Source organism: Pan paniscus, chromosome 4 (assembly GCF_029289425.2).
Source record: "Pan paniscus chromosome 4, NHGRI_mPanPan1-v2.0_pri, whole genome shotgun sequence".
Classification (NCBI taxonomy): domain Eukaryota; kingdom Metazoa; phylum Chordata; class Mammalia; order Primates; family Hominidae; genus Pan; species Pan paniscus.
Window position 1 is genome coordinate 97,421,726 of NC_073253.2, and position 18,432 is coordinate 97,440,157.

Sequence of the window (18,432 nt, forward strand, 5' to 3'; positions counted from 1 at the left end):
AAACTGGAATGAAGTGTTACCTGTCTCATTGCTGGGTCAGTCTTAATGGAAACTTCCTTAGAAGTTATAGAAATAAGTACCAGAAGAGAAGGTAGCGGGGTGGAGATAAAGACTAGTGGCTCAGTTTACTTTGGGTGATCAATGGATACCACATATATTTTGCACAAACAAAACAATTTCAACCTTTTTATTACACTGCTGATGAAATAAAATTATTCAGAAGGCATAGCACTGACTAATTATGCTATGGTGCTTCAAATTCAACATACAAAAAATCCTGTGATCAAGGGGAGCATCACACACGGGGGCCTGTTGTGGGGTGGGGGGAGGGGGAGGGATAGCATTAGGAGATATACCTAAGGCTAAATGACGAGTTAATGGGTGCAGCACACCAACATGGCACATGTATACATATGTAACAAACCTGCATGTTGTGCACATGTACCCGAAAACTTAAAGTATAATAATAAAAAAAAATCCTGTGATCATAATATTATCAGTTTATTGAGACCAGGAAATGGATTTATTTTTCTACAAACCCTGTCTTCAAACATACCCTGTTCAATCTTCATTCCTATTCCTCTGGCAACATTTTGTTCATACCACATGATTTCTGAGCCACTTTCATGGAACAAAATCCATGTTCAGCAAGTAATATTCACCTTCAGGTACTAAAAAAGCATTCATCCTAAATCAAAACTTTAATCTCATTTTCAATTCAAAACTTTCTTCTCCCACTGCAGGCCTAACCTATTGCTCAAAATCTACAGTGGAAGAGATAAAATCCATTTCTTCACTTCTACTTGACTTTTTTCCCTTTTATTTTCTGGCTTTTCTATAGCTATTAAAGTTTAAAGAATTGGGGTGAAATGTTATATTTACATTTCTCTCTTCATGACTGACATTGGATGGCCTCCAAGGTCCATCTGCATAGTGGGTATAAAAATGTGGGATTCTTCGGGAGGTAGAGCTTGCAGTGAGCCAAGATAGCACCACTGCACTCCAGCCTGGGCAACAGAGCAAAACTCTGTCACCAAAAAAAAAAAAATGTGGGATTCTTTTGTGCAGCATTGATAGCATTCCATGGAGGCCCTGGGAGGACTCTGGCCCTTCACGTTCCCTAGATGCAAGCCATGTACACTGGCTGCAGTCTTGTACGCCATTCCTGCTTGGTTTATATTTGCGAAGAACACAGCCTTTTACTTTTGGATTCTCATTGTCCCAGCAGGTACAATATTGCTCAATTTACAATGTTTGCTGGTGAGAGTAAAGGGCAGGGGTAGCTTTTGTAAAACTTCTATTTTGGGTTCAAGGGTATATGTGAAGGTTTGTTACATAGGTAAACTCGTGTCACAGGTGTTTGTTGTACAGATTATGTCATCACCCAGGTATTAAGCCCAGTACCCAATAGTGATCTTTTCTGCTCCTCTCCCTTCTCCCACCCTCCCCACTCAAGTAGACCCCAATGTCTGTTTTTCCCTTCTTTGTGTTGGTAAGTTCTCATCATTTAGCTCCCACTTATAAGTGAGCACATGCAGTATTTGGTTTTCTGTTCCTGCATTAGTTTGCTAAGGACATACTTTCCTATTTTTAAAACCTCATGGAAGTTCTTTTTTTTTTTATTAATGTCTGTGATTCCTCCATGTAACTAAAGTATATTATAGATGAAAAAGTGATACTCCCCAAAACACTGGAATATTCTAAAGAAGTAAATCATTGCAATAAATATCTGTGTAGTTGATCAGACTCAGCCTCCTTTCCTTTCTCATCAAAGCATTTTATTAACGTTTGTTTGCAAGACATCTCGAAATATGATTGAAGTCTTCAATTCTTTATCATCTAAATCTTTCCTTCCAGCATTCTGAGAATGCTAACAATCTCAATGAGTAAATGAATGAGTAATGAGTAAGCAGGAGTAAATGGTATATTGCCTGACAGCATAACTTTTACAGATTTGGCCAAGCTGACTACTGAAAGAAATAATGTCCCCAACCAGAAACAATTTTTTTTATTTTAAATGCTAAAAAAAAGAACCACCAAAACTATGCTATTATCTTTACTAAAAATGCAAGCCAGTTGGTACCATCAATATAGCATTGGCTATAGATGGCAGACCAGCAAAAGTTTATTTTTGACAATTTAAAATGTAAATACACAATTTTCCTATACCTAGGTAAATTTACTCTGCTGTCATTTTTGCATCTTTTACTTTATAGCAGACCAACTAAAAACCTGAATGTCAGTTCTATTCAAAATAACGGATTTGAAATTGCCAGTGACAAAAGCTGCTATTGTCACCTTCTATTTATATAGAAAAAAGTAATAGAGGGCAATAGATTTTACAGGCCTGACACTGAAGCCTTTCATCATTACAGCCTCAAAACATTGAGGAAAGCAAAAATACCAAATAAGTCACACATGGGCAAACATAGGCCACAAGAAAAGGAAGCAAAGTCCTTGCAAACAATTTTTTGACTCAAATTCTTCTTGAAGTCTGCCTAAAGTGCAAGATGCTGCAGAACCACATCAATACACGAGTGCCATTGCATATTACTTTGAATACAATGTTAACAAATATATAGTTTAGCATATCCAATTTGTTTATAAAGGAACCTGCCTACTTCAAAAAGAAAGCTATCTTGAAGAAGGGGATGCCATCCAGAGATACCTGTAAGATGAAGCTAACATAGAGAAAACCACAGTATACAAATCTTTCTTCCCCCTACATTCCATATGGGTGAAATCAAGGTAAAACGAACATTAGACAAATTCTTGAAAGGATAACCATATGCACTCTTATACAGAGAAAAGCCACCACATATCAAGCTATTTTCAAGGCATGACACCTTTAACTCCTCCCAGTTAACTCTTCAACCTTCTGCAACATATTTTTTTTTTTTTTTTACTTTAGGTTCATGGGTACATGTGTGGGTTGGTTACATAGATAAGTTATATGTCACAGGGGTTTGGTATACAGGTTATTTTGTCATCCATGTAATAACCATCGTACCTGATAGGTAGTTTTTTTTTAATCCTCTTCTTCCTCCCTCCCTCCACCCTCAAGTAAGACCTAGTTTCTGTAGGTCCCTTCTTTGTGTCTGCATGCATTCAATGTTTAGCTCCCACTTATGAGTGAGAACATACGGTATTTGGCTTTCTGATCCTGCATTAGTTTGCATAGGATTATGGCCTCCAGCATCATCCATGTTCTCATTCATCTTTATGGTTGCATAGTATTCCATGGTGTATATGTACCACATTTCTTTATCCAGTCTTTCACTGATGGACATTCAGGTGGATTCCATGTCTTTGCTATTGTGAGTAGTGCTGCAATGAACATATGTGTGCATGTGTCTTTATGGTAGAATAATTTATATTTCTTTGAATATATGTACTCAATAATGGGATGGCTGGGCTAAATGGCACTTCTGTTTTAAGTTCTTTGAGAATTTCCCACCCTGCCTCCCTCAATAGCTGAACTAATTTACATTCCCACCAGTAGTGTATAAGCATTCCCTTTCCTCTACAACCTCGCCAGCATCTGTTATTTTTTGACTTTTTAATGATAGCCATTCTGACTGTATGAGATGATATTTTACTGTGGTTTTGATTTGCATTTCTCTAATGATTAGTTAATCATTAGTTAAGTATTTTTTCTTATGTTTGTTGGCTGCAGGTATGTCTTATTTTCAAAAGTGTTTGGTCATATCTTTTGCCCACTTTTTAATGGTGTTTGTTTTTTTCTTGTAAATTTGTTTCACCTACTTGTGGATTCTGGATATTAGACATTTGTCAGATGCATAGTTTGCCAAAATTATCTCCATTCTGTAGATTCTCTATTTACTCTGTTGATAGTTTCTTTTGCTGCGCAACACTTTGTTAGTTTAATTACATTCCATTTGTCGATTTTTGGTTTCGTTGCAACTGCTTTCAGCAATTGCAGTTTTTATCATGAAATCTAATTCATCATGAAGTTGAATTCTGTGAAGAAGGTCACTGATAGTTTGATAGAAATAGCATTTAACCTGTAAATCGATTTCAGCAATATGGTCATTTCCTATGCCAGTCCACATTACAAAGCAAAAAGAAATGTTATGGTAACATGTTTGCTCTGGGATGTAGACCAGCATAGAAAACATCACACAGCCACCTTGCCTTTTGTCTCCCATTTCTTTGAGCTGAGAGCCCCAGCAGGATATAGAAGAGAATGATAGGGCAGAGTGATAAAGGGGTAGTAGGGATATTTATTCTCCAGCCCCCACTATGAGAAGTAACCTGAGATTAGCAGAAACCTCCAGCCCCAATGAAAGTCACAGCTTCTCTCAAGGTGGCCCCTCTGCACAAGGCTGTCTACTTCCAACTTACCGATACCACTTCCCTTCCTTATTTCTCCAAGTCAAAACTGATTATACCTGTTACCCCAGGAAACAGCCTCCTACTCTGTGATTTCCATACACACTTTAGAAATGTTTCTTTTATTAAAACACTCTTAAATTATGCAATTTGGAATGTCTCATTGTTCCCTGCTAGAACTCTGGCTGAGATACATGAGGTACATAGTATTCCTGCTTCATTTCTTACCATACACAAAGTGGCTGGAATAATGCATGACAAGGGTATAGAATAGCATTCAATTTATGAATGAGTGAATGAATGAAGTCTACCTATGAGACTTATGTTTAAAGTTAACACTGAAAAGTGATATCTACTTGTATGTTTCCTCCTTTGGTGATTATCTGGGAGGGGCATTAGACTGATTATACTGGGTCTCTGCCTTAGGGGTCTCCTCCAATTTCTTACCTGGACTCTTAAAATAGGTTTAACTGATTTCTCCGTTTTTATTTTAGGCCTTCTATAGTGCATTTTCTGTACAGCAGTCAGGGTGATTTCTCTTAAAATGCGCATTTTACTCCTATAGCTCCCAAGCTCACTACAGGCTTATCCATTAAGCCCAGACTCCTGAATGTGGCATCTCTGGTACCCATCATCCTTTTTAGAGTCAACTATCAAACCCCTAACATCAACCCTCAAGCCCTGTTCAACTCACACTGAACTATTTCCTTTCTTCAAATATACCATCCTTCTTTCCTATGATTTTGCACACATGCTTTTTGTTCTTTCTTTCCACATTCTTTGCTGAGATACTTCCTACACATTCTTCAAGACCCCAACAAGCATCGACTCATTTAAGAATTCATCTTTGGCTTTTTCAGGAGCCTCTGGGGCTCCCACAGCATTCCATGCGTCCACTTCTCAGGGTATTTCTCATCCTGAACTGAAATTTACTGTTTTTTCACAATATCCTTTTAATATCTAATATATGCCTGGCACACATAAAGTTCACAATGAATACTTGCCCAATGAACAAATAAATAGCTGAATCAATGATCAACATGAGCTACTTATGGTCAACATAGTTGCTACTTGATTCAAATCCTATTCCCCAAACCTGCTAACCTGAATATCCTAATGACCCTTCACTCTGACAGTAGTCTGGCATATCCCTTCCCACAATAAAAAAAAATCAGTAGAGTTAAGAGATGTTCTTGGGTCAAATATATCATTGAAACATATAAGGAAAAAATATTCTAAAAGTAGATTAAATGACCCAGAAAGAAAATGAGTAATAGAGTTATTAAATGACAAAGTTCAAAATTATTTGTCTTTACAACACTTTAGATGGAATAGTCCCCTATTTTATATTCCCTATAGAATTCTGACATTTGATATTTTTATGCACTCTTAAAATTTTGAATCAGTCAGATATTTTGTTTTTATTGCTATCAACATAAAGTGGCTGGCTAACATGATTGAAAATGGAATTTATTAGAAAGTTGTCAAGAAACTTAGGACATCAGTAGGAATAATCAGAGATCCAATTTGGGTAAAAGGACCAAGGTGAAGTGTGCTTTGAAGGTCAAGGATGCTAACACTGCTGAACATTCTCCCACCAGCCACCAACACTGTAATGCATGAATTCCAATAATTTTTTATTTTTTCTGTCCGTTAATCATGTGCGGGGCATCTGGATATATAATCCCACTATGATTTTCACAGTGAAGGAGGCATAATTCTTTAAAAAGAAATTGAATGACATTATAAGTAGAATGGAGACTAAATGCAGAAATCAGAATACAAAGCCACTATGTGAAACAGCAAATGTCCACTGAAAATAGATTTATTTTTTAAAAGTTAGAAAATAAAAAGTAGATATATTAGTAAATAAAGGAGGTAAAAATGGACTAGATAACTTTAAATGTAGCCCATAGAAATAAAGTAAGTATGATAAAGGACTAAGAAAGCATATTTTTAAAAAATTTATTTTTAATAACAAAAATTATGTATATTTGTAGTGTACAACATGATGGTCTGATATATGTATAGATTGTGGAATGACTAAGTCAAACTAATTAACATACCTGTTACATCCCATACTTATCCATTTTTGTGGTGAAAACATTTTAAATATATAGTTAGCAATTTTCAAAGGGCTTAATTTTAAAATGTATTTTAGATTATAAAATTCCACTAATTCACGTTACTGTAACAAAATAAAAACCCCCTTTGATATTTAGATTTATTATTAAATAATTTATTTATAATATAAAATAGACCTTATAACTTTTTAAAGGCTTTTTCATTGATTGAGGTACATTAATACTTGTTTTTCCCTTTATAGGAACAAGATGCAGTGGAGGAACACCAGCGATCCCAGGAGACGCTCAATAGAATAAACACACTTGAGACATCAAAGAAATATCATATTAAGAGAACTGTTCAGAAAAGCAATTAATCAACAAAGTAGGATACATTTATTGTGTTGTTCCTATCGTGATACGCATACTGAAATTGTTGTTGTTGTTGTTTCACATAGTTTGCAGATTGTAATTACAGAATTATAGGCTGTCTTACTCAGGATGGATGTCTAATCTCAACATAAACAGATCACACACAGCTTGTCCCATCTTTTGGCCCCCTTTAATATCAATTACAATGGCTGTTGCTTTGACACAATTTTGAAACAAAAAATTATAAGATTATATCTTGTTATATATCACCCATGGAAGAAAAATTTAATATTTCTTAGCTCTATTATAATAGTTTTTTCCCATCTGCCTTCAACATTTAAAGCCTTCTAGGGAAACGACGCATCAAAGTGCTAAGGTTCTATTAGGGCAGACTACAATAAAACATAGGTATATATCTTAATGTATAAATTCCTCATCTGTTAGGTACATTTAAGATTCTTTATTATAAACAAACTCACACAAAGCTAAACCAAAAGGCAATTGTTTAGTGTAACAATATACTGAGTGTGGGAGCTAAAAGTTAAAAAAAAAAATTAAACTCAAGGAGACAAAGAGTGACTTTGCATTTTGCCATAAAATTTGTGCCTAGGACCCCAAAGGAAAATTGAAGGCTTTAAATTTTCCCCATTCTAATAAGAGTACCCCAATTTTTAGTGAAAGCTAAACGTGAGATCTCTGGAAAGCAGACTCCAAGATAGAGTTTATCTTTCTTTTTTCTTTTTTTGAGACAGAGTCTCGCTCTGTCACCCAGGCTGGAGTGCAGTGGCGCCATCTTGGCTCACTGCAAGCTCCGCCTCCCGGGTTCACGCCATTCTCCTGCCTCAGCCTCCGAGTAGCTGGGACTACAGGCGCCCGCCACCACGCCCGGCTAATTTTTTGTATATTTTTTAGTAGAGACGGGGTTTCACTGTGTTGGCCAGGATGGTCTCGATCTCCTGACCTCGTGATCCACCCGCCTCGGCCTCCCAAAGTGCTGGGATTACAGGTATGAGCCACTGCACCCGGCTGATAGAGTTTATAATACAAGATGTTTATAAGGGAGCACTAGTTGTTTCAGCAGGTGTGGATGGGAAGGGAAGGAAGCAGAAGTGCACAGAGGAAAAGGTCAAACTGCAGTGCAGGTCTGACAGCCTCACCAGACCGCAAAAATCACCTGAAGCTAAAATGGCCCCTCAGAGTTGTCCTGCTTTTGAACAAAACAAATGGGCCTTTACACCCCTACCTGTATCAGTCAGTAGATGTAAAATGACCCTGGAAGAACATGCTTTTAGCTGAAAACAGTTGTGCAGTGGAGACAATAACGCAATAAGCTGACAGCTGAAAGCTATTTGCTGCAGCACCTGAGGCAACAACTTATTTCTTGAAGGGAGATCTCGGTGGTTCATATTCCTATCCATATAGACCCCTTCACACCACTGAGAATCACGTCTGCATATATGTTCATAGAACTACATCTTCAGGAATTTAGCCTCACATCCTGGGAGATATGTAAGAGGAAGGTTAGTAGTAGATAGAGACTGCTGATTGATCTATCATTGATAATGATTTTTCACATTCCTCCACCACTAATCTAGATTCCCCTGACTCTCAGCTACTACATCTGCTGGTCTCAGGGGCTATTTAGTGGCATGACCCGAACTCTTAGACCAGACGAAACTGGGCCCAAGTCAGCATGCCATTCTTAGGCTGGAGTTGCTGTAACTGATCATTTACAGTAATAATTGGGCAACAGGAGTACATTGGTCTGCTTGGGCTGTGTCTTAGTCTAATTTGTACTGTATAACACAATACCTGAGACAGGGTAATTTATAAAGGACAAAAATATATTGGCTCCTTGCTCTGAAGGCTGGGAAGTCCAAGATTGAAAGCATGCATCTAGTGAGGGCCTTCTTACTGCATCATAACATGGTGAGAGAGAGAAAGAGGGGAATGAACCCTCTTTTAAAACAACCCACTCTTGTGATAACAACATTAATCCATTCATGAGAGCAGAGCCTCATAACCTAATCCCTTTATATAAAGTTCCCACCTCTCAACATTGTTGCGCGGGGGGTTAAGTTTCCAACACCTGAACTTTGGGGGTCATATTCATACCACAGCAGGCTGTCATAATAGAATACTACAGACTGGATGGCTTAAACAACAGAAATTTATTTTCTCACAGTGGTGAAGACTGGCAGTCCAAAATCAAGGTTGGTGTATGGTGAAGCCTCTTCTCCTGGCTTTCAGATCGCCAGCTTCTGTGCCCTTGCATGGCTTTCTTTGGTGTGAATGCCACGGAAAGAGCGAGTCTGGTATCTCTTTCTCTTCTTACAAAAACACCAGTCTTATTAGATTAGGGCTCCCTAATTACTGGAACTTATAAATGTTACCTTCTAAGGAAAAAGAGTCTTTGCAGATATAATTAAATTAAAGATCTTTATATGGAGAGATTATCCTGCATTTTATGGATGGGCCCTGTATGTAATCACCAGTGCCCTCATAAGAAAGGAGATTTCATGCTCACAGAAGAGGAAGAGGCAATGTGACCATGGAGGCAAAGATTGGAGTGATGTGGACACAAGTCAAGGAATGTCAGTGGTCACTAGTAGCTGAAAGAAGCAAAGAATGGATTCCCCTAGTGACTGTTGATGGGGCACAGCCCTAAGTTTTGACCCAGTAATAATGATTCTGGGCCTCTAGCCTCCAGAATGATGAGAAAATAAATTTCTGTTTTAAACTACCAAGTTTATGGCAATTTGTTACAGCAACCATAGAAAACTAAGACAATCTCTTTCCTCCCTCGCCAGGCCCAGTATTTCCCCAGCGGGGTTGTGCTGTGACTTCATCTCAGTTGTTGCCTAATGACCAGGAGGCAAATTCTGAGGGAGTCATGTTGTCTTATTAAAGATTATAAGTGTTTCTAAAGGAGAAAATTGCCATTTTATTGAAAAAGATAGGGAAAAGTACTATTACTTTATTAATAGTAAAAGTGGCTCCATATTAAAAAGCTATAACTATTAAAAGGCTAATAACTCAAAATCCACCAAAGGAAATGCTATGAGCTATGGGGATTGAAAGTATTTTTTCCCCCTCTTCAAAAGATAGAGTATAAACTATATTCAGAGACTCAACTGGTATGTCAGTTCCAGTGGACAGGATTTTTTCTCTGTTTTTCTGTTGAACAAAATAATTTATTTGTAAATGGAAGAAAGAAATTATAAAAATAAAAATAGAAAATAAAGCAACAAAAACTAATAACTATTAAGCCCATATATGTTTCAAGAACTGTCATAATACTTTTTTATATACTTCCTCCTTCAATGTTTATCACAACACTACATGGAAAGTACTAGTTTTATGTATGGGGAAACTGAGGCAAAAAGAAATTAAGTCATTTGCCCCAGGTCTCCCACCTAGTAAGTGTGAGAGCCAGGGTTTAGCTCAAGGAACACTGGCTATAGAGCACCACACTGGCCGTTCATTATGGCCAAGTTAAGTGCGCTCTTAAGTCAGAGTGACTTTAGTTTAGGCTCCAGTATTTACTAGCTGTGTAACCTTGTACAACCTTTGTAATCTGAGTCTCAATATTATTATCCATAAATAAGAGTAATGATAGTATCCAGTGCAAAGGGTACTTGTAAGGATTAAATGACACAGCACTTCACAAAAGTAAAAATTGGCAAATAGGATCTAATTAAACTTAAGAGCTTCTGCATAGCAAAAGAAACCATCAGCAGAGTCAACTGACAACCTACAGAATGGGAGAAAAATTCTGCCAACTGTGCATCTGACAAAGGTCTAATGCCCAGAATTTATAAGGAACTTAAACAAATTTACAAGAAAAAAACACCATTAAAATGTGGGCAAAGGACATGAACAGACACTTTTCAAAAGACATACATGCAGTCAACAAGCATATGAAAAAAAGCTTAATATCACTGATCATTAGAGAAATGCAAATCAAAACCACAATGAGATACTATTTCACACTAGTCAAATAGCTTCAAAGACTTAAATGTTAGACCTAAAACCATAAAAACCCTAGAAGAAAACGTAGGCAATACCATTCAGGACACAGGCATGGGCAAGGACTTCATGACTAAAATACCAAAAGCAATGGCAACAAAAGCCAAAATAAACAAATGGGATCTAGTTAAACTAAAGAGCTTCTGCAGAGCAAAAGAAACTACCATCAGAGTGAACAGACAACCTACAGAATGGCAGAAAATTTTTGCAATCTACCCATCTGACAAAGGGCTAATATCCAGACTCTACAAAGAACTTAAACAAATTTACAAGAAAAAATCAAACAACCCCATCAAAAAGTGGGCAAAGGATATGAACAGACACTTTTCAAAAGAAGACATTTATGCAGCCAACAGACACATGAAAAAATGCTCATCATCACTGGTCATCAGAGAAATGCAAATCAAAACCACAATGAGATACCATCTCACACCAGCTAGAATGGCTATCATTAGAAAGTCAGGAAACAACAGGTGCTGGAGAGGATGTGGAGAAATAGGAACACTTTTACACTGTTGGTAGGAGTATAAACTAGTTCAACCATTATGGAAGACAGTGTGGCAATTCCTCAAGGATCTAGAACTAGAAATACCATTTGACCCAGCGATCCCATTACTAGGTATATACCCAAAGGATTATAAATCATGCTGCTATAAAGACATATGCACATGTATGCTTATTGTGGCACTATTCATAATAGCAATGATTTGGAACCAACCCAAATGTCCATCAATGATAGACTGGATTAAGAAAATGTGGCACATATATACCATGGAATACTATGCAGCCATAAAAAAGGATGAGTTCATCTTCTTTATAGGGACATGGATGAAGCTGGAAACCATCATTCTGAGCAAACTGAAAACCAAATACTGCATGTTCTCACTCATAGGTGGGAATTGAACAATGAGAACACTTGGACACAGGGTGGGAAACATCACACAGCGGGGCCTGTCAGTGGGTGGGGGGCTATGGGAGGGATAGCATTATGAGAAATACCTAATGTAAATGACGAGTTAATGGGTGCAGCAAACCAACACGGCACATGTATACATATGTAACAAACCTGCACGTTGTGCACATGTACCCTAGAACTTAAAGTATAATTTTCAAAAAAAAAAGGCAAAAAATAACAGATGCTGGCAAGGTTGTGGAGAAAAGGAAACACTTATACACTGTTGGTGAGGGTGTGAATCAGTTCAACCATTGTGGAAAGCAGTGTGGTGACTCCTCAAAGAGCTAAAAACAGAAGTACCATTCAACCCAGCAATCCCATTACTGTGTATAAGACACATGCATGTGTATGTTTATTGCAGCAGTATTTACAATAGCAAAGACATGGAACCAACCTAAATACTCATCAATGGTAGACTGGATAAAGAAAATGTGGTACATATACACCATGGAATGCTAAGCAGCCATAAAAAATGAATGAGGTCATGTCCTTTGCTGGAACATGGATGGAGCTGGAAGCCATTATCCTTAGTAAACTAATGCAGGAACAGAAAACAAATACAACATGTTCTCAATTATAAGTGGAGGCTAAATGATGAGAACACATGGACACAAAGAAGGGAACAACAGACACTGGGGCCTATCAGAAGGTGGATGGTGGGAGGAGGAAGAGGATCAGGAAAAATAAAGAGTACTAGACTTATTGGCTGGGTGATGAAATAATCAGTACAACAAACCCCTATGAAACAGGTTTTCCTACATTACAAACCTGGACATGTACCACTGAACTTAAAGTTCCAAAATAAAAATAAAAAATAAATGAGATAGTACTTAAATGTTTATTCCTGGATGACATTCAGTAAATGTAAGCTTACAGTAAATACTGTAAGCATTCAGTAAATGCTTACTATAGGTGGTACATTTCCAGAGTGGCAGTTTGAGGAGCTCTGCAATCATGTTCCCCAGCAAAACAATCATAAGTGGTTAAAATTCTTTACAAATAACCCCTTAAAGTCTGGCAATTTTCCTAAGGACATACAGTAAAAGAAGAAACATTTATTTGAGAAAATCTATTAAATCCTGTCAAGAACCCCAAGAATTCGTGGCACTTGAGTCACAGTGCATTCCCTGTCTCCCCCACACCAGCTCAGTGTCACAGAAGCTCAATTCAAGTTTGATGTGGCCCCTCAGCTCCCTGTCAAGGAGTATAGTATCTCCCTATAAGACAAGGAAAGCTTATTTCTATTTCTTGTCACTTCAGCTTCAATTTGCAGAGGTTAATTCCTGCTTATTTCAGCTAAGAGGTCAGGACTCCCTTTACTTACCCAGCCCACACTCATAGAGCAGAAGGTCTACCCCAGGAATGGTAGTTTTCTTTGTTCATTTGGGCTGCTGTAACAAAGCTACCATAAACTGGATGACTTAAACAACAAACATTGATCTCTCATGGTTCTGGCGTCCAAGATTAAGGAGCCAGTAGGTTTGGTGTCTAGTGAACCACTTTTTGGTTCACAGATGACCATCTTTTCACTCAGTTTTCCATGGCAGAAAGAGGTCAGAGAGCTCTCTGGGATATCTTTTATAAAGGCACTGTGAAAGGAATATATTTTGGGCCCCCAAAATCACTAAACTAAAAGAAAAACTCAAGCTGGCAACTGCCCTGGGCAAACCTGCCTCCCATTTTATTCAAAGTCATCCCTCTGTTCACTGAGATAGATGCATATTCTGATTGCCTCATTTGGAAAAGCATATCAGAAACTCAAGAGAATGCAACATTTTTCTCTTACCTACCTGTGGCCTGGAAGCCGCCTCCCTACTTCAAGTTGTCCCTCCCCCTGCCTTTCTGGATGGAACCAATGTACTTCTTAAATAGATTGACTGATGTCTCATGTCTCCCTAAAATATATAAAACCAAGCTGTGCCCCGACCACCTTGGGCATATGTGGTCAGGACTTCCTAAGGCTGTGTCACAGACGCGCATCCTCAACCTTGGCAAAATAAACTTTCTAAATTAACTGAAACCTGTCTCAGATTTTCTGGGTTTACAGCACTAATTCCATTCATGAAGGCTCTACCCTCATGACCTGATCACTTCTCAAAGGCTCCACTTTCTCATATAATCAATACCAGCATGTTGGGGGTTAAAACTGCAACGCATAAATTTGCAGGGTGGGCAAAAAATATTCAATTCATAACAGCAAGATAAAAGTGCTGGGGCCCCAAATGCTTTTACACCAGCTCACTCTAGAGTGGAGGTTCTATATGGGAAGAAAAGCAAAAAAACTAGAGGCTACCATCCCTGCCCAGTACTAGGCTCATAAAACAGGGCTGTCACTTCTGTCCCCAACCCTGGAGAAGTGGCTCAGAGATTTTGCTAAAGTGTGGAGGCAGTGCAAGGCTCTCCCTAAAGGAACTAACTTTATTTGAAACAGAGCATGATAAAGCTTACACATAAGCGTGATTTCAAAACAATGAAGATTTGGGTAGAAAGCAATTAAGAGGAGGCTGGTAGCTCTAAGAGAACAGGCTGAGCTATAGGATGCACATTTATTAGAGAGAATCAGGTAAAGAGACACCTAAGAAGAGATCTCCTGGGTTTATAACACATCTCAAAAACTCATATCAGTCCTCAAAAACCAACCCTATAAAGGAAACCAAATGATCATGGAGCAATTTGTGTCCAAGGCATTGTCAAAAACAAACAGCAGTGAACTGTCAATTAGCAGAGGCCAACAGCAGGATATGATACCAACCAAGGCAGACACCTTTATTTAGAGAGAGCTAGGGGAAAGATAGGGTCCAATAGAATCTTGCCAAAACTGCCATCATCCCAAGGTGACTGCACATGCCCAATGCTGCCCTCTGAGTGTTATTACAACAGAGACTGTAGACTGGGGGGGAATATTCTTCACTTAGACTTCCATTTAAATCATTAAACAAATAATAACAACAACAACGACAAAAACCTGAAGATGGGTAGATCAGTATTCATTGTTGCTACATAGATTGCCTGAAACACCCAGTTTCAACAAAAAATTATGAGATATGCAAAGAAACAGGAAGGTGTGACCCACTCACAGGAAAGACAACAAGCAAGAGAAACTGCCCATGAACTGACCTAGATGTCATATTTAACAAAGATTTCAAAGCAGCCATTGTAAATATGCTCATAAAAACAGAAAACCATGCTTAAAAAAGTAAAGAAATGTATGATGACAACCTCCCATCAAATAGATCAATAAAGAGATAGAAATTAAACAAAGGAAACAAAAATTCTTATTGTTTTCACATATAGAGATATAATGTACATATTATTGATATTGCAGTATAAATATGTATATAGCGTATGCGTATATATATTTACACGCCTCATAGTATTGTGAAAATTAAGCAAGATTATTTGTATAAGACATATACCTTACCATTTTTAATCAACATGAATTAGCTGTCCATATTACTGTCTTTACGTTTCCAAAGCAGATAATTGGGTAAGAAATTTTATCTGTGACTTTGTGACAGAGTCAAGCTGTTTCCCATAGAAAAGCATAAATGTTACATCAACTACAAACATAACAACAGAAATAATAATATTATAATAATTAACATTTGATGTTCGATATCTATGTGCCAAGGACTATACTGTTTTACATGAATTATTGTCTTGATCTTCACAAACTTTCTATTAAGCAGTTAGTTTTTATATTTTTTTGAAATTCTAGGTTATAAGAAAGGAAATATACCCTAAATTTACTAAAAAGTAAACACATACATGCATATTTCACACTGTGTGGTCCTCAGATAAGTTAAACATTTCTCTATAATGAACAATTCTGTATTCTACAACACAGATTCAAGTACCTAAATGATACATTTTTCATAAAGTAAAGCTCATCATACATTCACTCACTGAGAAAAACAATGAACTTTGGAGGAGTTGTTAAATGACTTGGTTGTAAAGGGATAAGATTTATTGCCCTACAAAAGCTAACTCCTTGCTGGGAATTTACTCAGTCTGACTGCATCTCCCAGGAAGAAAAATAAGACCACAGTGACTGCCATTGTCCTCTAACGCCAGTCAATGTCATCTGAAACCTTCTCATTACTGTGTAAAAGCAGAATCCACGGACTTTTGCATCAAGCATTATACAGGAGCACTTTAGACGAGAAACCAAGAAGGCAAGAGGTGTGGCTGTAGAATCATATTTTGTCCCAGCCTGAATCACTCTGACTATAGAGGTCACTCATCTCCTGAACTACACACAAACATTAATACATTGTGGAATATCATTCCCAGTTCAGGTAAACTATTTGCTTTGAGTTTTCCACAGTCTTTAAAAGCCTCCCAACTACATGAAACAGAATTCTAGATTGTATTTAAATTGTCACATTGCCATCTTGTGGCTGCCATGGGTAAAAGAGGAAAACTGATCATTACTGTGGGGCCCTGAGGCCTTGCCCCTCTGCATGATGCTATCGCAACTGCCTGAGTTCTGTGAGGATAATAATGCTCTGTTACTCTCACAGGGACCTGATACAGGATTGAAGAACTTACGTATTATATAGGGAGTGTAATTGCTGTGCAGGAAAAAGCATCTAATAAGTATAAAATAAGTGAAAATTAAGTTGAAATCTGAAAAGGTCTTGATACAAAGCATTACACTGTACTCCAGAGATGGACCTATGAGGTCAAAATTTGTTCAGCGGCCTCTACTATTTTCTTTAACTCTGACATTTACAGAATGAATGCTTCCAATGGCATAACAGATTTCCAGACACCTGATTCAGGCAGTTACAGGTCCAGTTTAAAGCAGAGGTCCCTCTAGTGCAAATTCCCCCTGCTTGGCTGATTCTGAGAGCTCCACTAAGACCTGCCTCAAGACAAATATAATTCCCATGCCCACTCTGCTGCCTTAAATTCCCAACCCTATTTTACTTTGAGTTATTATTTTCAAAAAACCTTTATCTGAAACATAAATGGCATGTTCTAGTATGGCTACATATAAACATCTAATTACATTTGCCTGTGGAATCATTAATTAATCAAAATTTGTAAACTTGCATATTGAGATCTAATAAGAAAAGTATAAATTTTGAAAAGTAGAAGTGGGTTGTTTTTCAATAATGTTCCAGGGCAGGACAATTTTCAAAAAGTAGATGATATAGCTGGGTGACAAAGGAAGAAGCTCCTGCTAAGTTGACTGGAGAGGTGGAACAGGGGTTAGGTAGTTACTCAGGAAGCCTGGAAGGAGGAAAGGGGGAAAAAAAGGCAGCCCAGGGCATTTAAAGAAAAATTACAAAATCTGGAACAGTGCATCTTAGTGTCTCAGTTTGAGACTACTTTGCAATTTCAGACCCATAACTGTCTCCCTATGCACTCTAAGGAAAGAGTGCAAGTGATAGAAAGCAAGTGGCAGTTCCCAAGAAGCTGCCACTGTGAAGAGAATGAGCAACCACAGGATGAAAAGGCTCAAAGACCTCCAGCTTATGTGGTAGAGCATCTCTGGAAGTGAACTCTCAAAAAACACAGCTTAACCATTACGCACGCATTATATTTATTTCCAAAACCCTATTCATCATGGAAGATTTTTACTGAGTAATAATCTCAAAGTAAAAAATAATTATTGCCACTCTTCAACTTACCCCAGCTATTGAGAGGTGACAGCATACTGGCAGCCCTCACAGACCTCGCTGGCTCTCGGTGCCTCCTTGGCCTCAGCGCCCATTCTGGCCGCGCTTGAGGAGCCCTTCAGCCCGCCGCTGCACCGTGGTAACCCTTCTCTGGGCTGGCCGAGGCCGCAGCCGGCTCCCTGGGCTTGTGGGGAAGTGTGGAGGGAAAGGCACGGGCGGGAACCGCGGCTTCTCAGGGCGCTTGCGGGCCAGCTAGAGTTCCGGGTGGGCGTGGGCTTGGCGGGCCCCGCACTGGGAACGCCTGCGGGCCCTGCGGCCCCGGGCAGTGAGGTGCTTAGCACCCGGGCCAGCAGCTGTGGAGTGTACGCCGGGTCCCCCAGCAGTGCCGGCCCACTGGCGCTGTGCTCTATTTCTCGCCGGGCCTTAGCTGCCTCCCCGCGAGGCAGGGCTGGGGACCTGCAGCCCGCCATGCCTGAGTCTCCCGGCAGCCCGCCGTGGGCTCCTGCGCGGCCTGAGCCTCTCCCGGAAGCACCGCCCCCTGCTCCACGGCGCCCGGTCCCATCCACCGCCCAAGGGCTGAGGAGTGCCAGCGCAAGGCGCGGGACTGGCGGGCAGCTCCACCTAAGGCCCCTGTGGGAGATCCACTGGGTGAGGCCAGCGGGGCTCCTGAGTCTAGTGGGGACTTGGAGAATCTGCATGTCTAGCTAAGGGATTGTGAATACACCAGTCAGCACTCTGTATCTAGCTCAAGGTTTGTAAACACACCAATCAACACCCTGTGTCTACCTCAGGGGGTTTGTGGATGCACCAATCGGCACTCTGTATCTAGCTAATCTGGTGGGGACTTGGAGAATCTTTATGTCTAGCTAAGGGATTGTGAATGCACCAATGGGCACTCTGTCTAGCTCAAGGTTTGTAAATGCACCAGTCAGCACTCTGTGTCTAGCTAATCTGGTGGGGACTTGGAGAATCTTTATGTCTAGCTAAGGGATTGTGAATGCACCAATTGGCACTCTGTATCTAGCTCAAGGTT

At 39.1% G+C, this 18,432-nt stretch overlaps 1 protein-coding gene across 1 annotated transcript in view; it reads right to left on the reverse strand.

Annotated features, from left to right (window-relative positions):
- Window positions 1-17,984, reverse strand: part of LOC134730447 (T-box transcription factor TBX1-like) — a 193,108-nt gene extending 175,124 nt beyond the window's left edge. The window contains exon 1 of the mRNA XM_063604573.1: window positions 17,412-17,984. Coding sequence (XP_063460643.1) covers window positions 17,417-17,869 — 453 coding nt within the window. The 5' untranslated portion in view covers window positions 17,870-17,984 and the 3' untranslated portion in view covers window positions 17,412-17,416. The remainder of the gene's footprint in view (window positions 1-17,411) is intronic.
- Between the last annotated feature and the right edge of the window lie 448 nt (window positions 17,985-18,432).